Raw genomic sequence first — 24,678 nt, forward strand, 5'->3', positions numbered from 1 at the left:
TTAATGGTTGTTTTGTCCTTAGGATCTGAGCAGTAAGGACTTGAAGAGAGACCTGTACATTGTGACACATGTCATACGAAATGGTAAGCCTATTTGAAACGGAGTAACAGAAATATCACAATGTGATTTCTAGGAAAGCTATTACTCATGTGGAGCTAATGCATTGTTGTTGTTGTATCCAGGTCGTATGTTGTTGAACGACTCAAAGAAGGGTCTGCCCCACGTGCAGTACAGGAGACCGTACGGCTGTGCTGTCCTGGCCATGAGTGACGTGTTCCACACCATCACTGACCTCAAAGAGGAGAAGGACTTTGTACTCAAAGTTTACACGTGAGTCACAGTCTACATTTTAGTCATGATCTTATCCAGAGCGATTTACAATTAACCAACGTTTTTCTAAATACTAAAGCAATATTTAGCTGACACCACATACTACATGCAGCTGGAGTCCTGGTAAATATGGACGCCGTCTAAATGGATGTTAGTAGCCAGAATAACTGACTACTAACACTGTAGTGTTTCATCAGCCTTTTACAAAGATATCTCCATTAAAATGACTGTGAAAAAGACTCCAGAGACAGCGCCATTGGTTGGAATTCCACTGTGTTTACTGAGGCATGATGTTTTACCAGTGTTCTGTGAATGTTCCCAACCAAGTGCTTGACTGTGTTGATGCGCTTTGTTTTTGGACCAGAATGATAATGAAATGTCCTCTGGAAAATCAATATCTGTTCAACCAGGGCCTAAGATTGTGCTCCTGGCGTGATGGGAATCTGGCTCCCTCTGTTAGGCACCATGCAAGAGACACTCCTGTAACCCGCCAAGCAATGAAGGCATGAGAGAGCGACAGAGAGAGAGAGAGAGCGAGAGAGAGAGAGAGAGAGAGAGAAAGAGCGTGTGAGAGTGCAAGTCAGAGAGATAGAGAGAGTTAAAGATAGAGAGAGTGTGTGTGTATGAGAAAGGAGGGAGATGACACTTAGACAAATGCACAAAGTTAGAGGACAAAGTTTGAGGAGTAGTAGAAGCAAAAATAACACTGAGCTAAGCATTCTGAGGCAGTGACTCAACAGATAGCTATAACGCATGTGCGTCCTCCTATCCTCCCTCTGTCTTTCCCCTCTCCTCCTCCTCTCCTCCTCCTCTTCCTCAGCATTCTGCCTCCTCTGTCAGGACTCTGTGTCAAGGCTTTTGGATGTGGTCTAGATAGCCCGACGCTACTGATTTCTACTGTTTTAGATGCCCTTTTATCCACATTACAGAAGGACATCTAAACTAGCTTGCTCTGCACTAAATGAATTATAGAAATGAGTTGCAGTATAACGTTAACTATAGTTATGATGATGATTATTGTCAGCCCTATGCACGTCTCCTCAGAGGAAAAAGCGAGCAGCGTTTTGAGTGTAGAGCAGAGCTGCCACTAAACTGTCCTCGCCTATAAGGGGCTCCCGAGTTGCGCAGCGGTTTAAGACACTGCATCTCAGTGCAAAAGGCGTCACTATAGTCCCTGGTTCGAATCCAGGCTGTATCATATCCGGTCGTGATTGGGAGTACCATAGGGCGGTGCACAATTGGCCCAGCGTCGTCTGGGTTTGGCCGGGGTAGGCCATCATTGTAAATAAGAATTTGTTCTTAACTGACTTGCCTGGTTCAATAAAGGTTAAATAAAAAATACAAATAAATAAGGCTCCAGCCTGTGCTTTCCCACCATTCCTCTCCCAGGGGCCCACGGGCCAACAGTAATGAAAAAGCCTGGTGGAGAGGGCAGAGAGGAAAGGAAAGGAGAGGAGGAGAGGAGAGAGCTGTCTGTCAGCTCAGCTTAGAGGCCTGTGCTTTTGGGGTAATGTGCTGCTTGATAGCATGTCCCCCCACTGTTATCTTTTCTCCAGGAGGAAAACGCTTCAGGGACACAACCATCCCCAGCTCTCTCTCTCCCCCTCTAATGTGTGTGTCATTAATGCTTCTCTCTATTTTGTTTCTATTTTGTCTCTTTCTTCTCTGTATCTTCTCTGTATCTTCTCTCTATCTTCTCTCTTTCTCTGTATCTTCTCTGTCTTCTCTCTACCATCTCTCTATTGTCTCTCTGTCTTCTCTCTATCTTCTCTCTGTCTTCCCTCTGTCTTCTCTCTATCTTTTTCTCCAGATGTAATAATGAGAACGAGTGGTTTCAGATCCACGAGAACATCATACGCAAGTCCAGCACAAAGTACTCGGCCCCTAGCACCAACTATGGTACATATGATGATCATTCATCTTCTGGGGCCAGGGTTTGGGTCCGTTCCATTTCAATGGCAATCAATTCAGGAAGTAATTGGAATTCCATTTCAAGAACTTGAGAAATCCTCATTGAAGAAAAATGGCAGTTTTCCATTTTTTTATTGAAATGGCAATTAGTCTCCTAAATTGACTGAATTGAAATGTACTTCTAGGACATTACATGTTAAAGGATGTGAATAACCAACTGACAAAGAAGGTAAAGTATATAGAAAGTTTCGTTTCAGCTTTGAGACATAGACGTTATTGGCCATATCTGTCTTAGAGGTCCTCCAAGGTTAAATCAGATATTCATTGTCATAATGGCGTATTGATCACCATGACTGTGTCAATCAGCATTAAGGATAAGCTGAAGGAAAGGGCTCTCATTATTGACGTTTCACTGCACATGTACTGGATACATCCACAATGTGATGATGCAGAGGAAATGTGCTCTGTGGTTCCACATGTCAGTTCAAACAGACCTCCATTTTAGCTAGACTGATAGAATGTCTGTATTGCATGCATCTTCATGTTGCTCAGTGTTGTCTTGTGTTTCACACTGGTATATTTCTGTAGCATAATATGAGTCACTGAATTCCGTCATCTTGTGTTGTTCCATACCCTTCTCTCTTTTTCTATTCCTAATGCCACCCCACCTTTTTTTCTCTCTCCTTTCCTCGCTGTGACTTTATCTCTCCATCCATGCTCCTGTCTGTCTCTTCCTCCCCCGCACTCTGACTAATGTCCCTTAAATACCCCTCTATTCCTCCCTCCCCTTTTTCTCTCTTTTTCATTCTCTCTCTCCTCTCTCTTTCTTTCTTTCCCTTATCCTTATCCTTCCCTCCCTCCCTCCCTCCCTCCCTCCCTCCCTCCCTCCCTCCCTCCCTCCATCCCTTCATGCATCCTCCCTCCCTCCCTCCCTCTCCATCCCTTCACTCCCTCCATCCCTTCACTCATTCTCTCTCTCCTCTCGCTTTCTCTCTGTCCCTTTTACTTCTCCTCCCTCTCCCCTCTCTTCCTCTTTCCCCCCTCTCGCTTCCTTCCTTCCTCCCTCCCTTCCCCCTGCCTCTCTCCCTCTCTCCCTCCCTCTCCATCACTTCCCAGGCCTCATCATCTCTCTACAGCTGCTGCGGGGGGAGCTGGATCAGATCAGGAGGGAGAACCAGGCTGTGTTCAGCAGGGCTCTGGCCATCACACGCAAACTGGGCTTCCCTGATGTCATCATGCCAGGTGAGGGGTAGGGGATAGGGAGTAGAGGGTAGGGTGTAGGGGGTAGGGAGTAGTTGGTAGGGGATAGGGAGTAGAGGGTAGGGGATAGGGAGTAGAGGGTAGGGTGTAGGGGATAGGGAGTAGAGGGTAGGGGATATGGAGTAGAGGGTAGGGTGTAGGGGATAGGGAGTAGAGGGTAGGGGATATGGAGTAGAGGGTAGGGGATAGGGAGTAGAGGGTAGGGGGTAGGGAGTAGTTGGTAGGGGATAGGGAGTAGTTGGTAGAGGATAGGGAGTAGAGGGTAGGGTGCAGGGGGTAGGGAGTAGTTGGTAGGGGATAGGGAGTAGAGGGTAGGGAGTAGAGGGTAGGGTGTAGGGGGTAGGGAGTAGTTGGTAGGGGATAGGGAGTAGTTGGTAGGGGATAGGGAGTAGAGGGTAGGGTGTAGGGGGTAGAGGGTAGGGTGTAGGGGGTAGGGAGAAAGGAGGAGTTCCAGAAAATATGGCTTGTGTTTCATTCAAGGGAAGTGATTATTTAAGGGGGGATAAGCTGATGTTCAGAAGGACACCAGTTGCATTGACACAGTTGGACACCAGTCTCAGTCCAAAATGCTCAAAATCAGATGTTTCACTTGAAATAAACCCTCAGCAGGAGTTAGGCCTGTACTGAAGAGAATGTAGGCTAGGTGTTTCCTACTTTTGACAACATTTGGGTCAGAGGCTTAAAGAGATTCTCTGGTGCTTTTGTATACTTTTTAGCCAGTAGTTCTGACAGTAGCGCTCACAAGCCAAAAGTTGTCTCCAAAAATGGCGTACTATGTCACATATATGCAGATATGTTCTCTCTCTTTCTCTCTCTCTCAATTAAATTTGCTTTATTGGCATGATGTAACAATGTACATATTATATTGCCAAAGCTTACTTTGGATATTTACAATATTAAGATAATTAGAATCAAACTTGTCAACAGGACAACAGTAACAACAATAACCAAGGGTCAACACAACCATACATTGAACAATAACAATAAGCATACAATAGAGGACATGTGTAGGTTGATTGGTCTGTCAGACACTGTCCCTCATCTTATGGCAGGCAGCTCTCTCTCTCTCTCTCTGCTGTGCCCATTGAGCCGTTGTGCCTGCCCTGCAACCTCATTGGATAACACTGGGCAGGCCTCTTGGTAACTGTCACTCAAATTCTGTCACTCATTGGCTATAACTCATATTACTTGGGGGCTGGCCCACGTGGGGGGGAATGTAGGGAAATGGCGTGGCACAGCTTTGGGAAATCAGTTGCTTTCAAACTAGGGATTTTGTGGCTAAATGAGATAAGACTGTAATTATTCTCATAGATTATGCATGTAGGAACAACACATTGACACATCCTGCCCAAAGCGGGAGATTTAAAAAATACTTTCTTAGTCGCCAAAGTACCGGAGCATGTATTTAAACTGTGACCATTTGTAAACAAACAACAGAGATCTTCAAAGATTCTGTCAAAGGAGTGAAGGGCCATAAAGTGTGTGTTTGTTTCATAATTTGGCATCACTCTTTAAGGGTTCCATTGAGATGAATACTACAGTGTACACACACACACACACCCCTCCACTTCCTTCCACTATGATTTAAAATACCTCCCAATACCCCTGTCAGTGACTCATCTGTCCCCAAGGAAATGAGCAAGATATAAATAACAGTAATCTGATCTTATAAATAACTGCAATATCTTCTTTCACTGTAGTCATTGATATCTTTTCCATTAAGCACTGACTCACATGGGGTGCTGAGACAGTTATTATGAGCTACTGTGTATATTAGAACTCAGGAGGGCCATTTTTTATTGACAAGAACAATAATGTTTGGTGTCAGCACCACATCCTAATTCATAATGTCCACACTCTTCTGAGCTACCCCAGGATCCCTTCGTTTTTCCAGACAGTTGGCTTACTTCCGCAATCTTTGACTGCTGCAGTTTAAGACGTTGCCTATAGGCATACGTAGCTCCACGTTCGGGGATATCCCAGACTTAGGACCACTTGAGGCTGAGGTAAATTATAGAAGGCAAAAACCACAGAGTATAAAGTAAAGATAAACTAACAATTCCGTGCTCATTAAATATTAATTTGGTTCTGTCCTAGGCTTCAAACTTGTAGAGATGTTATTGTCTCATGGGCATTCTAAGGCCTGTTCCTCTGAACTGTAGGGAAACTGTAGAGAGAGAATTCTCTAGAACAGAACACTGTCATGGCGTGACTGTGTGTCCTTATCCTAGGTGACACCCGTAATGACCTGTACCTGACCCTGGAGCGAGGGGACTTTGAGAGGGGGGGCAAGAGTGTCCAGAAGAATATTGAGGTCACTGTGTATGTGCTTTATGCCGATGGGGACACACTCAAGGTAACAGAGAACATTTCTGTTGGTTTGTCGTAATTGATTTGGATTTCATGATTTCAACCATTTGACAGACCATTACACCATTATCCATCTATCTATCCATTCACCCACCCATCCACCCATCCATCCATCCATCCATCCATCCATTCTAAAGAGTGCCTGTCCTCTCTCTATTCCCCACATCAGGACTGTATCAGTTTGGGTAGTGGGGAGCCCAACACCAGTGAACACCGCTCTTTTGTCCTGTACCACAACAACAGCCCTCGTTGGAGTGAGATGATTAAACTCCCCATCCCCATAGACCGCTTCAGAGGATCACATCTGCGCTTTGAGTTCAGACACTGTTCCAGTATGTCAACAACACTGGACAGGATTTAGAAATAAAGTTATTATTGTTATCATTATTATTAACTTGATAGCAATACAGAATTGTGTCTGGTATTGTTTATGCTGTGTAGATGGCATAAACTATACAGTAATTCCTTTGTGTCTCTTCTCAGCTAAAGACAAAGGGGAGAAGAAGCTGTTTGGTTTTGCCTTCACTCCTCTGATGAGGGAGGATGGGACCACGCTGTCAGACGAGAGCCATGAGCTCTATGTCTATAAGGTGGGGTCATAGACGACACAGACATGCACACACAGGCTTACATATTCTACATTATTCTCTGTCATTTCTATCTAACACATTTCTCTGTTGTGCCTCTGTTGCCCAGTGTGATGAGAATGCAACGTTCAGCAACCAGGGCCTGTACCTGAGCATGCCCTGCTGTAAAGAGGACTTCAACAGCTGCCCCAACCTGCCCTCCACCCTGCCCTTCCAGAGGAACTCCAAGGAGACCTTCTGGGTCTCCACACAGCTCTGCTCCACCAAGCTCACTCAGAACGGTAAGGCCAGCACACTACACTGTATTGTACATCTCACCACACTCTATAACAGAGAATTCACTAGCCTAGCCTCGATCTTTACCCAGAGCTTCACACATGTTTTTGTGTCTATTCTATCCTGCTCTTTTTCCAGTGGACCTCCTGGCTCTGCTGAACTGGAAAGCCCACCCCGACAGGGTGTTAGACATCCTGGGTCAACTACGCCACATCAATGGAGAGGAGATTGTCAAGGTAACACTCTTATTCAATCAATACATCTAGGAAAGACTCCTCTTTGTTGTTTGGCCAAACACTAACAGGTCTGTGACTAGCCTGTTATTGGGTTTGGGGAACTATGATGGTGTAATGCACGTGTCAAACTCATTCCCCGGATGGCCGAGTGTCTGCAGGTTTTTGCTCCTCCCGTGTACTTGATTGACGAATTAAGGTCACTAATTAGTAAGTAACTCCCCTCACCTGGTTGTCTAGGTCTTAATTGAGAGGAAAAACCTAAAACCTGTGGAAGCTAGGGCCTCCATGGAATGAGTCTGACACCCCTGGTTTAATGATTGAGCTGGCTCTTCTCCCCTGCAGTTCCTTCGAGATGTCCTGGATACACTGTTTTGTCTCCTGGATGACAACACAGATAAATATGGACCACTGGTTTTCCAGTCATTGGTATGTCAAGATGGAGAGATCAACCTCATTCAATGTAATGGAATGTAGTGTGTGTGTGTTTATGTATGTGTGTGACACACATGCGTGAATGCATGCATGACTGCATGTGGTGTGGCTGCAGCATACTTACATTTTCTCCAGTATGGCTAAACCCTATCTAATTTTTTCCCCCCTGTCTGTCTGTCTTTGTGCACTCAGGTGTTTATCATCAACCTGCTCAGGGACAGTCGTTTCTACCACTTCCGGCCTGTTATGGAGGCATACATACAGAACCACTTTGCAGGAGCTCTGGCCTACAAGTAATGTACCACTTACGGTCAGGTCCAAAATTATTGGCACCCTTGATAAAGATGAACAAATAAGACTGTATAAAATAAATAATTAATATACTGAGCTATAGTGCTCAGTATAAAAAAAGTATTCAGACCCCCTTGACTTTTTCCACATTTTGTTACATTACAGCCTTATTCTAAAATGGAGTAAGTTGTGTTTTTCTCTCATCAGTCTACACACAATACCCCATAATGACAAAGCAAAAACAGGTTTTTAGCCATTTTTGCAAATGTACCATTTTTAAAAAAAGAAGAAATATCACGTTTACTTAAGTATTCGGTCTGTTTACAGACCCTTTACTCAGATCCTCTCAAGTTCTGTCAGGTTGGATGGGGAGCGTCGGAGCACAGCTATTTTCAGGTCTCTCCAGAGATGTTCGATCGGGTTCAAGTCCGGGCTCTGGCTTGGCCACTCAAGGACATTCAGAGACTTGTCCCGAAGCCACTCCTGCATTGTCTTGGCTGTGTGCTGAATGTCATTGTCAGACCAGAGAATCTTGTTTCTCATGGTCTGAGAGTCTTTAGGTGCCTTTTGGCAAACTCCAAGCTTGCTGTCATGTGTCTTTTACTAAGGAGTGCCTTCCATCTGGCCATTCTACCATAAAGGCCTGATTGGTGGAGTGCTGCAGAGATGGTTGTCCTTCTGGAAGCTTCTCCCATCTCCACAGAGGAACTCTGGAGCCATGTCAGAGTGACCATCGGGTTCTTGGTCACATCCCTGACCAAGGCCCTTCTCCCCCGATTGCTCAGTTTGGCCAGGCAGCCAGGTATAGGAAGAGTCTTGGTGGTTCCAAACTTCTTCCACTTAAAAATGATGGAGGCCACTGTGTTCTTGGGGACCTTCAGTACAAGGTTTTTGGCTAAAATGTCCTGGTACAGGCTGATATCTCCTAGCATGTTCCTGGCATGTAGATAAAGGGCATTGCCAAAATCCTGAAGTAGCCCCAGGACCAGTGGAAACAAAAAAACCTATACCAGGACATTTTAGCCAAAAACCTGGTACTGAAGGTCCCCAAGAACACAGTGGCCTCCATCATTTTTAAGTGGAAGAAGTTTGGAACCACCAAGACTCTTCCTATACCTGGCTGCCTGGCCAAACTGAGCAATTTTGCTTTTTAAGGTCATGAACTTTACTCTGTACCAGGACAAAAACCTGGTTGCCTCTGCCAGGAGGGTGAAACTTGGCCGCAATTGGATCTTCCAGCAAGACAATAACCCTAAGCACACATCAAAATCCACAAAGAAATGGTTCATTGGCCGGAAAAATAACATTTACAATGGCCATCTCAGTCTCCGGACTTGAAACCCATTGAAAACCTGCGGTTTAAATTGAAGAAGGCAGCTTGAGGATATCAAGGATCTGGAAGGATTCTGTATGGAGGGAGGGTCTAAGATCCCTCCCAATGTGTTCTCCTTCTCATAAAACTTTAGACGTTGTAATCTAAAGCCACAGTGGACCAGAGGAGGTTTCCAGATGGAGGAAGAGTAGAGATATCTTATGACAGGGCATCATCAATATGGATTGACATGTTTGCATTGCAGAATACTGACATGAATTATGATACCGAGGTTTGCTCTTTGATACTGTAGTAAAGGGATATTATAAGGCCTAAAGAAAGGACACAACCAAACTCAAACCACCACACTACACATAATATATAATAATATCTTTATCAAGGGTGCCAATAATGTTGGACCTGACTATGACACCAGTGTACATTTTCTTTGTCTTATATGTCCATGGGATACCCTATGTTTAACACTCTTTACTCTGTGTTATTGTAGAGAGCTGATTCGCTGTCTGAAGTGGTACATGGACCGCTCTGCTGAGGTTGTCAGACAGGATCACATCCAGGAGGCCATGAGGGTAAGGCTCACATCACATCTGTTGTCAGACAGGATCACATCCAGGAGGCCATGATGGTAAGGCTCACATCACATCTGAGGTTGTCAGACAGAATCACATCCAGGAGGCCATGAGGTTAAGGCTCACATCACATCTGTTGTCAGACAGGACCACATCCAGGAGGCCATGAGGGTAAGGCTCACATCACATCTGTTGTCAGACAGGACCACATCCAGGAGGCCATGATGGTAAGGCTCACATCACATCTCATCTGAGGCTGTCAGACAGGACCACATCTAGGAGGCCATGATGGTAAGGCTCACATCACATCTCATCTGAGGTTGTCAGACAGGACCACATCCAGGAGGCCTTGAAGATAAGGCTCGCATCACATCTGTTGTCAGACAGGACCACATCCAGGAGGTCATGAGGGTAAGGCTCACATCACATCACAGCGTCACATCACAGCGAAGATGGTCGGACAGGACCATGAGGGTAAAGATCACATCACATCAGGACATGAGAGGAGGTCTGGACAAACAGAGTGAACCCACACACTGTTAGACACTCCCAACATGCATTTCTTTACCAACATGGAACATTTAGACCTCACGCCTATAGATGAAAGGAAATATGACATGAATGTCAAATAGACAGTATAATCTAAAGCCATGGTAAATCAGGGGAGGTTTCCAGATGGAGGAAGACTAGAGAGATCTTATGACAGGGAATCATCAATATGTATTGATATGTTTGCATTGCAGAATACTGACATGAATTATGATACCAAGGTTTGCTCTTTGATGCTGTAGTGGTCATGTAAAGGTACATTTTATTACAAGGCCTAAAGAAAGGAACACAACCCAACGCAAACCACCACACTACACATAATATAAAGATAATTGTATTTTACAGGTAATTGTGTCCTATTTCGTCCTCTGTCCACCCTGCAGGCTCTGGAGTACCTGTTGAAGTTTATCGTCCAGTCTCGGATCCTGTACTCGCGAGCGACCTGTGGTATGGAGGAGGAGCTGTTCAGGGCCAGCATCCAGGAGCTTTTCCAGTCCATCCGCTTTGTGTTGAGTCTGGACAGCCGCAGCTCAGAGACCCTCGTCTTCACACAGGTCAGAACATCAGCACTTCCGGTCTGTCCCTAGCTTGTCTTTATCCCAGAAGGCCGAGATGTCCTCATATTCTACATAGACAGATCAGTGCATTTTGACTGGACTATTATGAGCTTATCGGCTCCTTTGTTCTATCTTTGTGTTCATTTAGCTTTGATTCAATTGACTTATTCATTTATCACTCATTTGTCATTGATTTCATGTATTGTTTCATTTCTTTCTGTTGCTTTCCTATAAAATACTTCAAAGGTCAACTCTGGGAACGAAAAACGGTCCGCCTCTTTCTCCAATTGTATTTTAATATTTTAATTGTATTTTGTAAAAAAAACCATCCCCCTTCTCCCCAGTTTCGTGATATCCAATTAACTCATCGCTGCAACTCCCCAACGGGCTTGGGAGAAGCGAAGGTCGAGTCATCAGTCATCCGAAACATGACCCGCCTAACAGTGCTTCTTAACACCCACCCGCTTAACCCGGATGCCAGCCGCACCAATTTGTCAGAGGAAACACCCGCAAAAACAAGTCGCTAGAGCGCGAAGAGCCAAGTAAAACCCCCCCGGCCAAACCCGGACAATGCTGGGCCAATTGTGCTCCGCCCTATGGGACACCTGGAGACAGCCAATTGTGACACAGCCTGGGATCGAACCCAGGTCTGTAGTGACGCCTCAAGCGCCTCGATGCAGTGCCTTAGACCACTGCGCCACTCGGGAGGCCCCTCTTTCTCAATTTTCAAACAGAAACGGGGTGTGCCTTTGGTGGTTTATGTGTAATTCTGGTCATGCATGCTATGATCAACATAGCTAGTTCGTTAGCTACCCTAGCCACTGTAGCTAGCCAGTAACTCCTCCAGTGTGTGTTGATGTCATTTCACAAGATTTGTTTTTGAACAGAAGCTGTAGAGATCGGTAATAATGGCACTTCTGTAGCCAAATATCTTATTCCTCTTTTTTTTAAAGCATTAAATTACCTGGTATAATGGTGCATTGATCAGTTATACAGTTTAAAGCTGTTATTTTAGAATTTTTGCCCAAAGTTTTGCACATATAATTCAGTGGAGGCTGGTGGGAGGAGATATAGGAGGACTGGCTTATTGTAATGGCTCAAATGGAATAAATGGAACGGTATCAAACATATGGAAACCCCATGTTTGACTCCGTTCCATCAATTCCATTTCAGACATTACAATGAGCCTGTCCTCCTATAGCTTCTCCCACCAGCCTCCACTGATATACTTTGTATCATTTTGTTTTTGCTCTGATCCCTCTTTTCACTGTTGTGATCAACTACATGCTTTTCTATGGTAGACATGCTCCAGGTCTCTCTCGTCTCAGTTAGTCACAGCACCACATTGTGTTGGTCACCCAGTGCAGCAGTTGCTCTCTATCAGCTGTCAACCTCCCTCGATAAGATATGTGTAACCCTGCCCTGTTTTGGTTTGCGTTCTTCTTATGGTCCTTTTAAGACGTATGGATGTTATAGTCCTATGGCATAGTGTCATTTATTGAATAGAGGAATACAAATGATCTAGACCTGCTTCTCCCTGTCTCTCTGCCCTTATCTCTTTGCCTCTCTGTCTCCCTCTGTCTGTCTGTCTGTTCTCCTTCTCTCTCCCTCCCTTCTTGTCTCTTCTTCTTGACCCTGTCAGGCGGCGTTATTGAACAGTTTCCCAGACATCTTTGACGAGCTGCTGCAGATGTTCACAGTGCAGGAGGTGGCTGAGTATGTTCGGGGCACCCTGGGGAGCATGCCCAGTACGGTGGACATCGGTCAGTCTATGGACGTGGTCAAACTGCAGTCTATCGCCCGCACCGTCGAGAGCAGGCTCTTCTTCTTCCCTGGTAAGACTGAAGACTACAGGACAACTTTACTAACACCAAATGAAACTGTGAACACTGTTAGATGCTCCTAAAGTGGGAATGTAATAGATTGTTTTACCTGTAACTGGTTCTTTGTCAGGACAAAGAATCTAAAAGGCAAAGGCTAAAGCTGTTTAAAATCTTTCTACAATTGATCCTTCACTCTCTCCCCCTCTCCTTCTCTCTCCGTACTCCTCCCATTCTCTTCCCCTCTTCCTCTCTCTCCCCCTCTCAGAGTCTCGTAGTATTTTGCTGCCGGTGGTCCTGCATCACATCCACCTGCACCTGCGCCAGCAGAGGGAGCTGCTGATCTGCTCAGGAATCCTCACCAGCATCTTCTCCATCATCAATACCAGCGCTATGGTACATCACATCACCACTGAATCTACTGCAGTAGAAGAGATTGGAGTTGGATTTGTCCTAATCATCATCATTAGGGGGATGAAATTATATCTGACCCTGTATCAGTGGTTAGGGGCTACTTCTCTGTAACAAAAGCTGGTACCATAACTGGTTACTAGAACACCTACAGTAGTGTATCAATAGTATCCCAGCTAAACATACTTTTCACATTTCTTGTATCAAATGGAATTAAAGATGGGATGACAGAGTAGTTGGTAAAACTTTATACACTGCCAAGGCTGGTTAAGGCAATTATAATACCATGTCATTGTTCAGACATTATTGTCAAGACATTATTTTGTAGGCCACTTTACGTTGAGTGCTGAATTAATATTTTAATTGGTCTGTCGAGCGGCTTATACAAATTAATGAATTATTCATTCAATTCCTTCTCACTCGATCTCTCTCTCTTTTCCTCCTCTTCTCTCCTTCTCTCTATCTCTCTCTCTGTCCCTCCCACTATCTCCTTCCTATTTCCTCACCTCTCCCCCATCGTTTCTCTCTCCCCCTCTTCCTAGGAGTCTTCTGTTCAGGAGGAGGTAGAGATGATGGTGGAGAGCCTGTTGGATGTTCTGCTCCAGACTCTGTTGTCCATCATGTCCAAGTCTCAGTCTCTGGAGACAGCTAGGGGGCAGCGCTGTCCCCAGTGCACGGCTGAGATCACGGTCAGAGACTCTCCTCTCCTACACTACATGAAAAGGATACTGTTTTGTAATGCATGGAACCTCACTAATATGGAAGTGTTTCTGCCTGTCCAGGGGGAGTATGTGTCCACTCTGCTGTCTCTACTTAGACAGATGACCGAGGTCCACTTCCACCACCTGCTCAACAACTTCCACAGCAAAGAGGAACTCAAGGTGAGAGCAACAGCCTCAGTCTGATTTAGGAACCTGGGGCTAAGCTATTATATGTAGATGATAATGTACACAATACTCACTACCTCCATTGACTTCCAGGAGTTTCTGTTGAAGATCTTCTGTGTGTTCCGGAACCTGATGAAGCTCACCATCTTCCCCCGAGACTGGAGTGTCATGAGGCTTCTGACCAGTCAGTAAGTCTGACTCACATTAGCTGTAACACTGCCTTCATATGGCCTCCTATGGGAGATAAGGGAAAATATGCAGCTATGAGATGAAAGTCCTTACGCTGATACCACGTGACGTTTGTGTAGACGTTGCATCATCTATTTTTATCCTAACGTTTTGCTGTGACTTCTTCTGCAGTGTCATTGTGGTGACAACACAGTACCTGTCCCCAGCGTTACACAAGAACTTCTCTGAGGCGGATTTTGACTTCAAGGTGCGTGCCTCTGTAGAGAAACGAGAAGTGTCATGTTGAACAACAGCAGTAAGCAAGTAAACAATAGAGCCTTAAATATCCCGGAGAAGTCGACCCTGAACCTGCTGTTCTCTCCGTCTTCTATGTTCACAAAGGACTCTGTTTTTCTCTCCATGGTTTCCTAACAACATTATGCTGTCATTCTGTGTTGCACCTGTCTCCAGTCTTATGTGTCTGAGTTGGTTCACCCTGGATTTATGACTGCAGAGAAACTATGGAAATGCATAACCTGATGGTGAAATGTATGAAGTGATAACATTGCTAAGATGTAGGCCTACATGGATAGATAGATAAACAGATAGATAGATCTTTGCCGTTAAAGGGCATTTGAACACGTGTCTGATGTGCATGTTCTCTCTCTCAGGTGTGGAACTCTTTCTTCAGCCTGACAGTCCTGTACATCAACCAGCCCAGTCTGCAGCTGGAGCCCCTCACACAGGCCAAGAGGAAGAATGTCATGGACAAGTAAGAACCTCTCCATCGTGTGTGTGTGTGTGTGTGTGTGTGTGTATTTATGTGTGTGTGGTCAGTAGTTCTACGTTCTCTACATTACCCCCCTCGTCTTTCCTCTGTAGGTATGGAGACATGAGGGTGATGATGGCCTATGAGCTCTTCAGCATGTGGCAGAAGCTTGGTGAGATAAAATGACATTCAGATGCTTTGTTGTCATTCTAGCCTTCATGGGTAATGTCATGTGTGTTTCTATAACATCGGTGTTGTGCTCCAGGTGAGAATAAGCCCCACTTTATCCCTGGAATGATGGGTCCGTTCCTGGGAGTGACGCTCGTGCCTCAGAGCGAGGTCCGGAATATCATGATTCCCATCTTCCATGACATGATGGACTGGGAGCAGAGGCAGAACGGCAACTTCAAACTGGTCAGTGCTGTCTGTCCCCTGCTGTGTGCGACCACTCATCCTCTGTAGGCCTTGTTTAACTTCATGTTATAACCCAATATCATATCTATGTTATGGATCTATGATTTTAGTGCTACTGTGGAAGTGTGGTGGTTGGTTCCTTATGCACTAACCTCCCTCTCTCTCTCTCTCTCTCTCTCTCTCTCTCTCTCTCTCTCTCTCTCTCTCTCTCTCTCTCTCCCCCTCTCTCTTTCTCTCTGTAGGTGGAAGCAGAGTTGATGGACAAGCTGGAGAGTATGGTGTCAGATGGGAAAGGGGATGGCAATCACAGAGAGCTCTTTGGTCTGCTGTAAGCACCAACAACCTCAGTCTTCTATTCATACACAATGTTACCTGAGTCAGTGTGCTGTAGTACAGATTGAGTCAGTTTGCTACCGCAGGAAAATGATCTTGCAGAAACAGTGTATTATAATAAATGGCTTTTTTTTACAAGGGTTGATACTTTTTCTAGGGGGAAAATCAAGCGAAAATTACAACATTTAGAAGCCTTTTTAAACATTGAATACACTAACAGTTTGCATTTCCTTCTGTACAGGAAAATTCTCAAAATTCTCACAAATTAAGATCCTACATCTGTAATGTTCTTTTGTCTGCTCCTGACTTCTTGTCTTTTTCTGCTGCATCTTTCAGGACCCAGTTGTTTGGGCCTTACCCCAGGTAAGATATCAGTTTCCCCACAGCCCAAGCTTTTAGCTCTACCACTATCATGGTCCTCAAACAAATATGAATTTATGGTTTACTGTCCTTATAATAATGTGCACGTGTAACATAGAGCTTGTCTGTCTGTAGCCTACTTGAGAAAATTGAGCAGGAGACGTGGAGGGAGACGGGCATCTCATTTGTCACCTCCGTCACGAGACTGATGGAACGCCTGCTAGATTACAGGTAGATTGGATAACTCATTACAAGCAACATGTTAATATCATAACATTGACTATAGATACATGGATGTACTGTAGAGATTGATGAGACATTAAAATCCTGCTCTGCTTTTAGGGAGTGTATGAAAGGAGATGAAATGGAGAACAAGAAAATTGGTGGCTCTTCCAACCTGATGGTGAGACATTGTATGATTTATTATACCTTATACCTTATACCTTATAACTTATACCTTATACCTTATAACTTATACCTTATACCTTATACCTTATAACTTATACCTTATACCTTATACCTTATAACTTATACCTTATACCTTATACCTTATAACTTATACCTTATACCTTATAACTTATACCTTATACCTTATAACTTATAACTTATACCTTATACCTTATAACTTATACCTTATACCTTATACCTTATAACTTATACCTTATACCTTATACCTTATAACTTATAACTTATACCTTATAACTTATACCTTATACCTTATAACTTATAACTTATACCTTATACCTTATAACTTATACCTTATACCTTATACCTTATACCTTATAACTTATACCTTATACCTTATACCTTATAACTTATAACTTATACCTTATAACTTATACCTTATAACTTATACCTTATAACTTATACCTTATACCTTATACCTTATAACTTATACCTTATAACTTATACCTTATACCTTATACCTTATAACTTATACCTTATACCTTATAACTTATACCTTATACCTTATACCTTATAACTTATACCTTATACCTTATACCTTATAACTTATACCTTATACCTTATAACTTATACCTTATACCTTATACCTTATAACTTATACCTTATGCCTTATGCCTTATGCCTTATAACTTATACCTTATACCTTATACCTTATAACTTATACCTTATAACTTATACCTTATACCTTATAACTTATAACTTATACCTTATAACTTATAACTTATACCTTATACCTTATAACTTATACCTTATACCTTATACCTTATAACTTATACCTTATACCTTATGACTTATACCTTATACCTTATACCTTATACCTTATAACTTATAACTTATAACTTATACCTTATACCTTATACCTTATACCTTATACCTTATAACTTATACATTATACCTTATACCTTATAACTTATACCTTATAACTTATAACTTATACCTTATACCTTATACCTTATAACTTATACATTATACCTTATACCTTATAACTTATACCTTATACCTTATAACTTATACCTTATACCTTATACCTTATACCTTATAACTTATACCTTATACCTTATACCTTATAACTTATACCTTATACCTTATACCTTATAACTTATACATTATACCTTATACCTTATAACTTATACCTTATACCTTATAACTTATACCTTATAACTTATACCTTATACCTTATAACTTATACCTTATACCTTATAACGTATATACCAGTTATGCCAGAGATGTGTTGAGACAACTGCAAATGTACTTTGGTTTTTGGTTCTTGTAGTAATCTTGCTTCCTGATAACATTTGCATGTCCTCCCCAGAATTTCTACAAGTCTGAGATGAACAAGGAGGAGATGTACATCCGCTACATCCACAAGCTGTGTGACCTGCACCTGCAGGCAGAGGACTACACAGGTAACACACTTATCAACCTGCTCACACTGTATAGTACTGGAACCCTGTGACAGTCAGGATTATCACGTAAGGTCAATGTGGTGAATTGTGATGACCTTTGACCTTTGTGTCCTCCCCACCAACAGAGGCAGCGTTCACCCTGCTTCTGTACTGGGAGCTGCTGCACTGGGAGGACCGCCCCCTCAGAGAGTTCCTCCACTACCCCACACAGAGCGAGTGGCAACGCAAGGAGGGCCTCAGTCGCAAAGTCCTCCACTATTTCAACAAGGGAAAGGCAAGTCAAGCTAAAACAAGTCAAGCTAAGTCAAGTCAAGCAAAAAAATACAAGTCAAACTAAAACAAGTAAGAATAAGCATTTCAACAAAGGAAATGCAAGGCTTTGTCTAGATACTTTATGTAGTATTCAGATGTGAGATCCTTGAATTTGGCCCAAATTAAACCATAATTGTATTTGATAAAGTCCCAAATGGATGTACATCCTAAGTCAAAATCTCAAGTCTAAGCACTTCTGCATGTGTCATGATATCCCTTCAAATCCTCCTGAGAATGATATTCCATAGACATGATATTGTATACCTATAATGAGAGATTCCATATGAGTGAGAGCTCTGTCTCTGTCTCTTTCCAGTGTTGGGAATATGGAATATCACTCTGTCGGGAACTGGCTTTCCAGTATGAAACCTTATATGATTACCAGAGTCTGAGCTGGATAAGGGTGAGTCTGTCTGTCTGTCTGTCTGTCTGTCTGTCTGTCTGTCTGTCTGTCTGTCTGTCTGTCTGTCTGTCTGTCTGTCTGTCTGTCTGTCTGTCTGTCTGTCTGTCTCTCTCTCTCTCTCTGTCTTTCTCTCTCTCTCTCTGTCTCTCTCTCTCTGTCTCTCTCTGTCTCTCTCTGTCTCTCTCTGTCTCTGTCTCTCTCTCTCTCTGTCTCTGTCTCTCTCTCTCTCTGTCTCTCTCTCTCTGTCTCTTTCTCTGTTTCTCTCTCTTTCTCTCTCTCTCTTTCTCTCTCTCTCTTTCTCTCTTTCTCCCCTTGTCTCTCTGTGTTCTCCCTGTCTCTTTTTCTAAATAGTTGCATCAGAGCGATTACTTTATCCCCCAGTGACTACTCATCATCACAAAGATGGAAAGTAAATAGAAAGAAATGTAATATAATATAAATACTTTATTGTCCTCACATTGTGGAAATATATTTACATTGCAATACACTGACAAAATATCAAAAACATTATGACCACTTTGTCATCAAGGGAACCTCATTGATGTGTGTTGCTGAGAAAGATCAAGACGCTCTCTGAGGGTTGAATCAAGTATTTTTATCTTTATAGAAAATGGAAGCTGCGTACTATGACAACATCATAGAACAGCAGAGGATTGAACCAGAGTTCTTCAGGATGGGCTTCTATGGCAGGAAGTTTCCTTTTTTCCTCAGGGTGAGATGAACACACGCATGCACACGCAAGCACACTGTCTTGTATAACTTACCTTGTGGGGGGACACAATTCAGTCCCATTCAAAATCCTAACCCTAACTCTGACCTTAACCCTAACCTTAACCCCAAAACCTAACCTTAACCCTAAACCTAACCCTAGCTCCTAATCCTAAAACGAACACTAAACCTAATTCTAACCCTAACAATACTTCTAACCTTAACCCTAAACCCCCTAGAATAACATTTGACCTTGTGTAGGCCTTCAAAATGTCCCCTGTTGGTCAAATTTTTGTTTGTTTACTATTCTTGTGGGGACTTCTGGACTTTTGTTTCTGTTGGGACTTCTGATCCCCACAAGTATAGTTAAAACATGTCCATGCAAACACACACACATACACACACGCACACACAAACACACACACACAGGATCTTTTATCTAATTGCTATTTCTTTGTACCTATCAATTGGATGACAACTCTTCTCTCCAGAATAAGGAGTTTGTGTGCCGGGGTTATGACTATGAACGACTTGAGGATTTCCAGCAAAGGATGCTGGGAGAATTCCCACAGGCCATTGCCATGCAGCACCCCAACCAACCAGATGACGCCCTCCTACAGAGTGATGCTCAGTGTATCCTAACCTAACCGTGTGTGTGTGTGTGTGTGTGTGTGTGTGTGTGTGTGTGTGTGTGTGTGTGTGTGTGTGTGTGTGTGTGTGTGTGTGTGTGTGTCTGTCAGTCAACTCAACTGTCAGTCTATTTGGCTATGTTTACCTTAACACGTGGCCTCAGACCTGCAGATCTATGCGGTGACCCCAGTGTCAGACATTACTGACGTGCCTCAGCTGGAGCGCGTCCCAGAGAGAATCAAGAGCTTCTACCGCATCAACAATGTCACTCGCTTTCACTACGACAGACCCTTCCACAAGGGACCCAAGGACAGGGAGAATGAGTTCAGAGTATGTGTGTGTGTCTTTTATGTCCAAGTTGTTGTTTTGTAGGTCTAAATAGAATGAATGACAATTGAAGGTAATTATATTGTCTATATACTATACAGAAGGGTATTCAGTGTTTTATGTGTGTGTTTTCAGAGCCTGTGGATTGAGAGAACCACCCTGATTCTGTCTCGTCCCCTCCCTGGAATCTCCCGCTGGGCTGAGGTGGAGAGGAGAGAACTGGTGAGGAGCACTGTCATCTCATACTGTCGTCTCATAGGCTATTGTCATCTCATGATGTCATCTCATACTGTCGTCTCATACTGTCCTCTCATACTGTCGTCTCATAGGCTACTGTCATCTCATACTGTCATCTAGTACTGTCGTCTCAAACGTCATCTCATACTGTCATCTAGTACTGTCGTCTCAAACGTCATCTCATACTGTCGTCTCATAGGCTACTGTCATCTCATACTGTCATCTAGTACTGTCGTCTCAAACGTCATCTCATACTGTCGTCTCATACTGTCATCTCATACTGTCGTCTCAAATTGTCTTCTCAAATTGGCGTCTCATACCGTCGTCTCATACCATCGTCTCAAACTGTCATCTCATACTGTCGTCTCATAGGCTGCTGTTGTCTCGTACTGACATCTCAAATTGTCGTCTCATACGCCATCTTATACTGTCATCGCATACTGTCATCGCATACTGTCGTCTCATACTGTCGTCTCATTCTGTCATCTCATTCTGTCGTCTCATACTGTCGTCTCAAATTGTTGTCTCATAGGCTTCTGTTGTCTCATGCTGTCATCTCAAACTGTCTTCTCATACTGTCATCTCATAGGCTGTCATCTCACGCTGTCGTCTCATACTTTCATCTCATACTGTTGTCTCATACTGTCATCTCATACTATTGTCTCATTCTGTCGACTCATAGGCTACTGTCGTCTCATATTGTCGTCTCATTCTGTCGTCTGATACTGTCGTCTCATACTGTCATCTCATACTATTGTCTCATAGGCTACTGTCGTCTCATACTGTCGTCTCATACTGTCATCTCATAGGCTTCTGTTGTCTCATACTGTCATCTCATGCTGTCATCTCATACTGTCATCTCACGTTGTCGTCTCATACTGTCGTCTCATACTGTCATCTCATAGGCTTCTGTTGTCTCATACTGTCATCTCATACTGTCTTCTCATACTATTGTCTCATAGGCTACTGTCGTCTCATACTGTCGTCTCATACTGTCATCTCATAGGCTTCTGTTGTCTCATGCTGTCATCTCATGCTGTCATCTCATACTGTCATCTCATACTGTCATCTCATACTGTCATCTCATAGGCTTCTGTTGTCTCATACTGTCATCTCATACTGTCATCTCATACTGTCATCTCATACTGTCATCTCATAGGCTTCTGTTGTCTCATACTGTCATCTCATACTGTCATCTCATACTGTCATCTCACGTTGTCGTCTCATACTGTCGTCTCATACTGTGACATCAGACTCCTTAGGGAGATGATGCAAGCGAGTGCATCATTTGTGTTTGTCTCTCTCTCGTAAGTGTCATTATGGATTCAAATCTATGTGTGTGTGTGTTCAGGTGGAGGTGAGCCCTCTGGAGAATGCCATCTACGTGGTGGAGAATAAGACCCAGGAGCTGCGGACCCTCATCAGCCAGTACCAGCACCGGCAGCACCATGGCAACATCAACCCCCTCAGCATGCTGCTCAACGGGGTCATAGATGCTGCAGTCAACGGGGGCATCGCCAGATACCAGGAGGTACTGACAGAGAGGGATGGAGGGAGGGATGGAGGGAACATTCAGTGTTATCTGCTATAGACCCAGTTGGTATTCGATAGAACGCTGCCCGCCTGTAGGGAAACCAGGCAGGTTTTGAATCTGTAGTAAAAGTGCAGTTACTGCAGTCGACTGTAGTATTTTAGACGCAGTAATTGCAGAATAACTGCAGTTATTTTGAACTCTAACTGTAGTTACACTGCAAAATTACTGCAGTAAAAAAAAGGTGTTATTTTGGATGCAGTATTTGTAGCATACTGCAGTTAGTGGAGTGAGTGGAGTTACAAACGGACTGTACTAAACAAGTTACATTTCTTACTTGTGATGAAATGTTTTCCACACAAATAGATACGTGTAGTCTACTTGGACACAGCGTCCCTCCATTTCCCACACCGAATAGCTTGAAGCCACAGGGCTCTTCATGCAGGCTCTATTTCCCTATGTGGAAGCATTCGAACCGTTGGTCGAGATTTTTGACCTGGCTTCATGTACATTGAACAACACTGCAGCTTTTCAGGCATTGTTTTGTTCTTTCTGTATAACAAAAAATCTAAGACCAAGTTGACTCTTTTACAATAGGGGCCAATAGGAAAGAATGTTTGTTTCACCAATTTGTGGGCGTGTTTGAGGGGAATTCCTTAATAATAATAATAATAATAATAATAATAATATGTGAATATCGACTTGGAGTATGCCTTGTAACTCATTCATATCCCATGTTACTCCTCCACAGGCATTCTTTGATAAGGAGTACATCAACAGTCAACCAGAGGACACAGAGAGGATAGCTCAGCTAAATGACCTGATGCAGGAACAGGTCAGACACAGCTCTTTACTCCTCACTGGTCAGTGGTCCATACAGTGTACATGGGTATAGAGGACAGATAAACCATATGTTCTCTCTTTCCTACATGTTGTTTCATTGTCACAGGTTCACATCCTTGGAGTGGGGCTGGCTGTCCACGAGAAGTTGGTGCACCCAGAAATGCGTCCTCTGCACAAAAAGCTGATAGATCAGTTCCACATGATGAGGGCTGGTTTACACCAGGTAAGTGGTTCTACATGCTCTCCTGTGTGTGTGTGTGTGTGTGTGTGTGTGTGTGTGTGTGCAGTCAGTGTAAATATTCAGAGCAGTCTTTATATGTGGCCCAACAGGGGTTGCCAGCGGCCTACACAGGGGTCAACTCTCCCAGAGGCATCCTGACCACTCACAGCCACATGAGCCCAGAGAGCGTTCGTCTGATACACAGACACAGGTCAGTCACACATTATACCAGGTTTCACTTGAGAAAGAGATGTTACAGTAATCTCAATGTGGCCACCTTTTAAAACATGATTTTCTCTCTCTCTCCCTCTATTTTAGCCCTATGAACCTGCAAGGTTCTGTACGCCAGTCCTCCTCCTCCCTCTCTTCTCACACCTCCAGCGAGGCGGGAGGAAACCTGGTCATCCTGACAGATGGCCTGATGGGAGAGCCCCCTGAGGATACGGCACACATGCAGGTGGGTTTAACATGCACGCATACACACACGCCAGTTTTGTACATTTTGAAGATACGTGTGTGAACAGATGTTTTATTTTCCAGCCAAGCCCCTCCTCCTCCAGTCTGAGCTCCATTCGCTCCACCTCCTCCCAGATAATCAACTCCGCCCCTTCCAGCGCTAGAGGTGAGTGACTCCTGCACCAGAAAGTACATATTTTATTTAGGAAACATGTTAATTCACAGTTGTGACTATAACTGTCAGTCAGTGTATAGCCAGTGTTTATCAGTGGGTCTCTGGTGTCCATACAGTCTACAGCAGACCCGTCCTGTCCCCCTCCCTCCCTCCCCCAGGCTCTCCGTCCCTACCGGATAAAACCAAACACAACCGGGAGGTGATGATTCTGCTGCCTCCTCACCAGAGAACTAACAACACAATGTACTACAGCATGACTGACAACGGACAGGTACTGACGTTACAGGCCAAACCATTCAATTACTGCTGCCAAATGGACTGACGACATTGCTGCATTAGTTATTTAAGGAGAAGAAGACAGTTAGTTCACTGAAACGTTGGAACAGCAAGTTGGCCCGAAGCAGAAATATACTGGTACTGAGACTACAGAGCATACTGTTTGTTCTTATATCTTTAGCCTCTGTTGTCTCTCTGTTTGCAGAGCAACAATCTGCAGCGTGCCTTACTCCAACAAGTGAGCCCCTGTAAGCCATGCATTGACCCTCACATGGGCTTGCCAGAGAAAGGCAAGTATACTGAATGTGCGTGGTAAAATTGGTTAATGATGCTTTTCTCTAGTGTTGAGCTAAGTAGGACAACTACACATACAGTAGGAGGATTTAATAGCTCTGTAGTGAACATGTGTTTTTCTGGTGTTCCCCCAGTGTTCCCTAGTGCCCCCAGCAGCTGGAGTCTAGATGGGGAGGGCAGGGAGACAGTGCCCTACATCCAGGGACCTACAGGGGGTGTTATCATGCCCCCCATCCCGCCCAGGTCCTTCCCACCAGGTAAGAACAATCATGTCATAATATACACCCTATTTATGGGTAAGAGTCCCTTAGCTGTCATGTACACTAGATAGGAGGTTTTGTAAAGTACATGGGAAATTTATTCTGATGTGAACGTTTTTACTTCCTCTCTCTAGGTCACTTCCTGATGCACTTTGATGCGTTCCACCACCAGAACAGTGACCCACCCCCAGCACTGCCCATTCGCTCTCTCAGAAAGGTTAAAGACAGTCATGCATACTGTACCAGTAAATAATGCTATCCTCTTAACTTGG

General features: G+C 43.8%; 1 protein-coding gene across 8 annotated transcripts in view; it reads left to right on the top strand.

Moving 5' to 3' along the window:
* LOC115168486 (dedicator of cytokinesis protein 3) overlaps window positions 1–24,678 on the top strand; it is an 84,129-nt gene that overhangs the window by 56,190 nt on the left and 3,261 nt on the right. For 5 of the 8 annotated variants that reach the window (XM_029723815.1, XM_029723821.1, XM_029723816.1 and 2 more), the window contains 43 exons: window positions 23–83; window positions 183–330; window positions 2,141–2,229; window positions 3,358–3,483; window positions 5,733–5,857; window positions 6,041–6,203; window positions 6,355–6,461; window positions 6,568–6,739; window positions 6,873–6,970; window positions 7,313–7,396; window positions 7,595–7,695; window positions 9,514–9,595; window positions 10,528–10,698; window positions 12,344–12,536; window positions 12,790–12,917; window positions 13,475–13,621; window positions 13,715–13,813; window positions 13,913–14,007; window positions 14,180–14,255; window positions 14,659–14,759; window positions 14,870–14,928; window positions 15,022–15,170; window positions 15,413–15,498; window positions 15,840–15,866; window positions 15,999–16,094; window positions 16,206–16,266; window positions 17,641–17,734; window positions 17,860–18,008; window positions 18,363–18,449; window positions 19,057–19,161; window positions 19,649–19,790; window positions 19,951–20,117; window positions 20,250–20,336; window positions 21,703–21,882; window positions 22,634–22,717; window positions 22,832–22,948; window positions 23,035–23,156; window positions 23,264–23,402; window positions 23,486–23,567; window positions 23,735–23,847; window positions 24,058–24,157; window positions 24,281–24,403; window positions 24,541–24,623. In XM_029723815.1, coding sequence (XP_029579675.1) covers window positions 23–83; window positions 183–330; window positions 2,141–2,229; window positions 3,358–3,483; window positions 5,733–5,857; window positions 6,041–6,203; window positions 6,355–6,461; window positions 6,568–6,739; window positions 6,873–6,970; window positions 7,313–7,396; window positions 7,595–7,695; window positions 9,514–9,595; window positions 10,528–10,698; window positions 12,344–12,536; window positions 12,790–12,917; window positions 13,475–13,621; window positions 13,715–13,813; window positions 13,913–14,007; window positions 14,180–14,255; window positions 14,659–14,759; window positions 14,870–14,928; window positions 15,022–15,170; window positions 15,413–15,498; window positions 15,840–15,866; window positions 15,999–16,094; window positions 16,206–16,266; window positions 17,641–17,734; window positions 17,860–18,008; window positions 18,363–18,449; window positions 19,057–19,161; window positions 19,649–19,790; window positions 19,951–20,117; window positions 20,250–20,336; window positions 21,703–21,882; window positions 22,634–22,717; window positions 22,832–22,948; window positions 23,035–23,156; window positions 23,264–23,402; window positions 23,486–23,567; window positions 23,735–23,847; window positions 24,058–24,157; window positions 24,281–24,403; window positions 24,541–24,623 — 4,818 coding nt within the window. The remainder of the gene's footprint in view (window positions 1–22; window positions 84–182; window positions 331–2,140; window positions 2,230–3,357; window positions 3,484–5,732; window positions 5,858–6,040; window positions 6,204–6,354; window positions 6,462–6,567; window positions 6,740–6,872; window positions 6,971–7,312; window positions 7,397–7,594; window positions 7,696–9,513; window positions 9,596–10,527; window positions 10,699–12,343; window positions 12,537–12,789; window positions 12,918–13,474; window positions 13,622–13,714; window positions 13,814–13,912; window positions 14,008–14,179; window positions 14,256–14,658; window positions 14,760–14,869; window positions 14,929–15,021; window positions 15,171–15,412; window positions 15,499–15,839; window positions 15,867–15,998; window positions 16,095–16,205; window positions 16,267–17,640; window positions 17,735–17,859; window positions 18,009–18,362; window positions 18,450–19,056; window positions 19,162–19,648; window positions 19,791–19,950; window positions 20,118–20,249; window positions 20,337–21,702; window positions 21,883–22,633; window positions 22,718–22,831; window positions 22,949–23,034; window positions 23,157–23,263; window positions 23,403–23,485; window positions 23,568–23,734; window positions 23,848–24,057; window positions 24,158–24,280; window positions 24,404–24,540; window positions 24,624–24,678) is intronic. The other 3 variants (XM_029723818.1, XM_029723820.1, XM_029723819.1) reach the window with 3 other exon arrangements.

This window comes from Salmo trutta, chromosome 30, assembly GCF_901001165.1.
Source record: "Salmo trutta chromosome 30, fSalTru1.1, whole genome shotgun sequence".
Lineage (NCBI taxonomy): Eukaryota > Metazoa > Chordata > Actinopteri > Salmoniformes > Salmonidae > Salmo > Salmo trutta.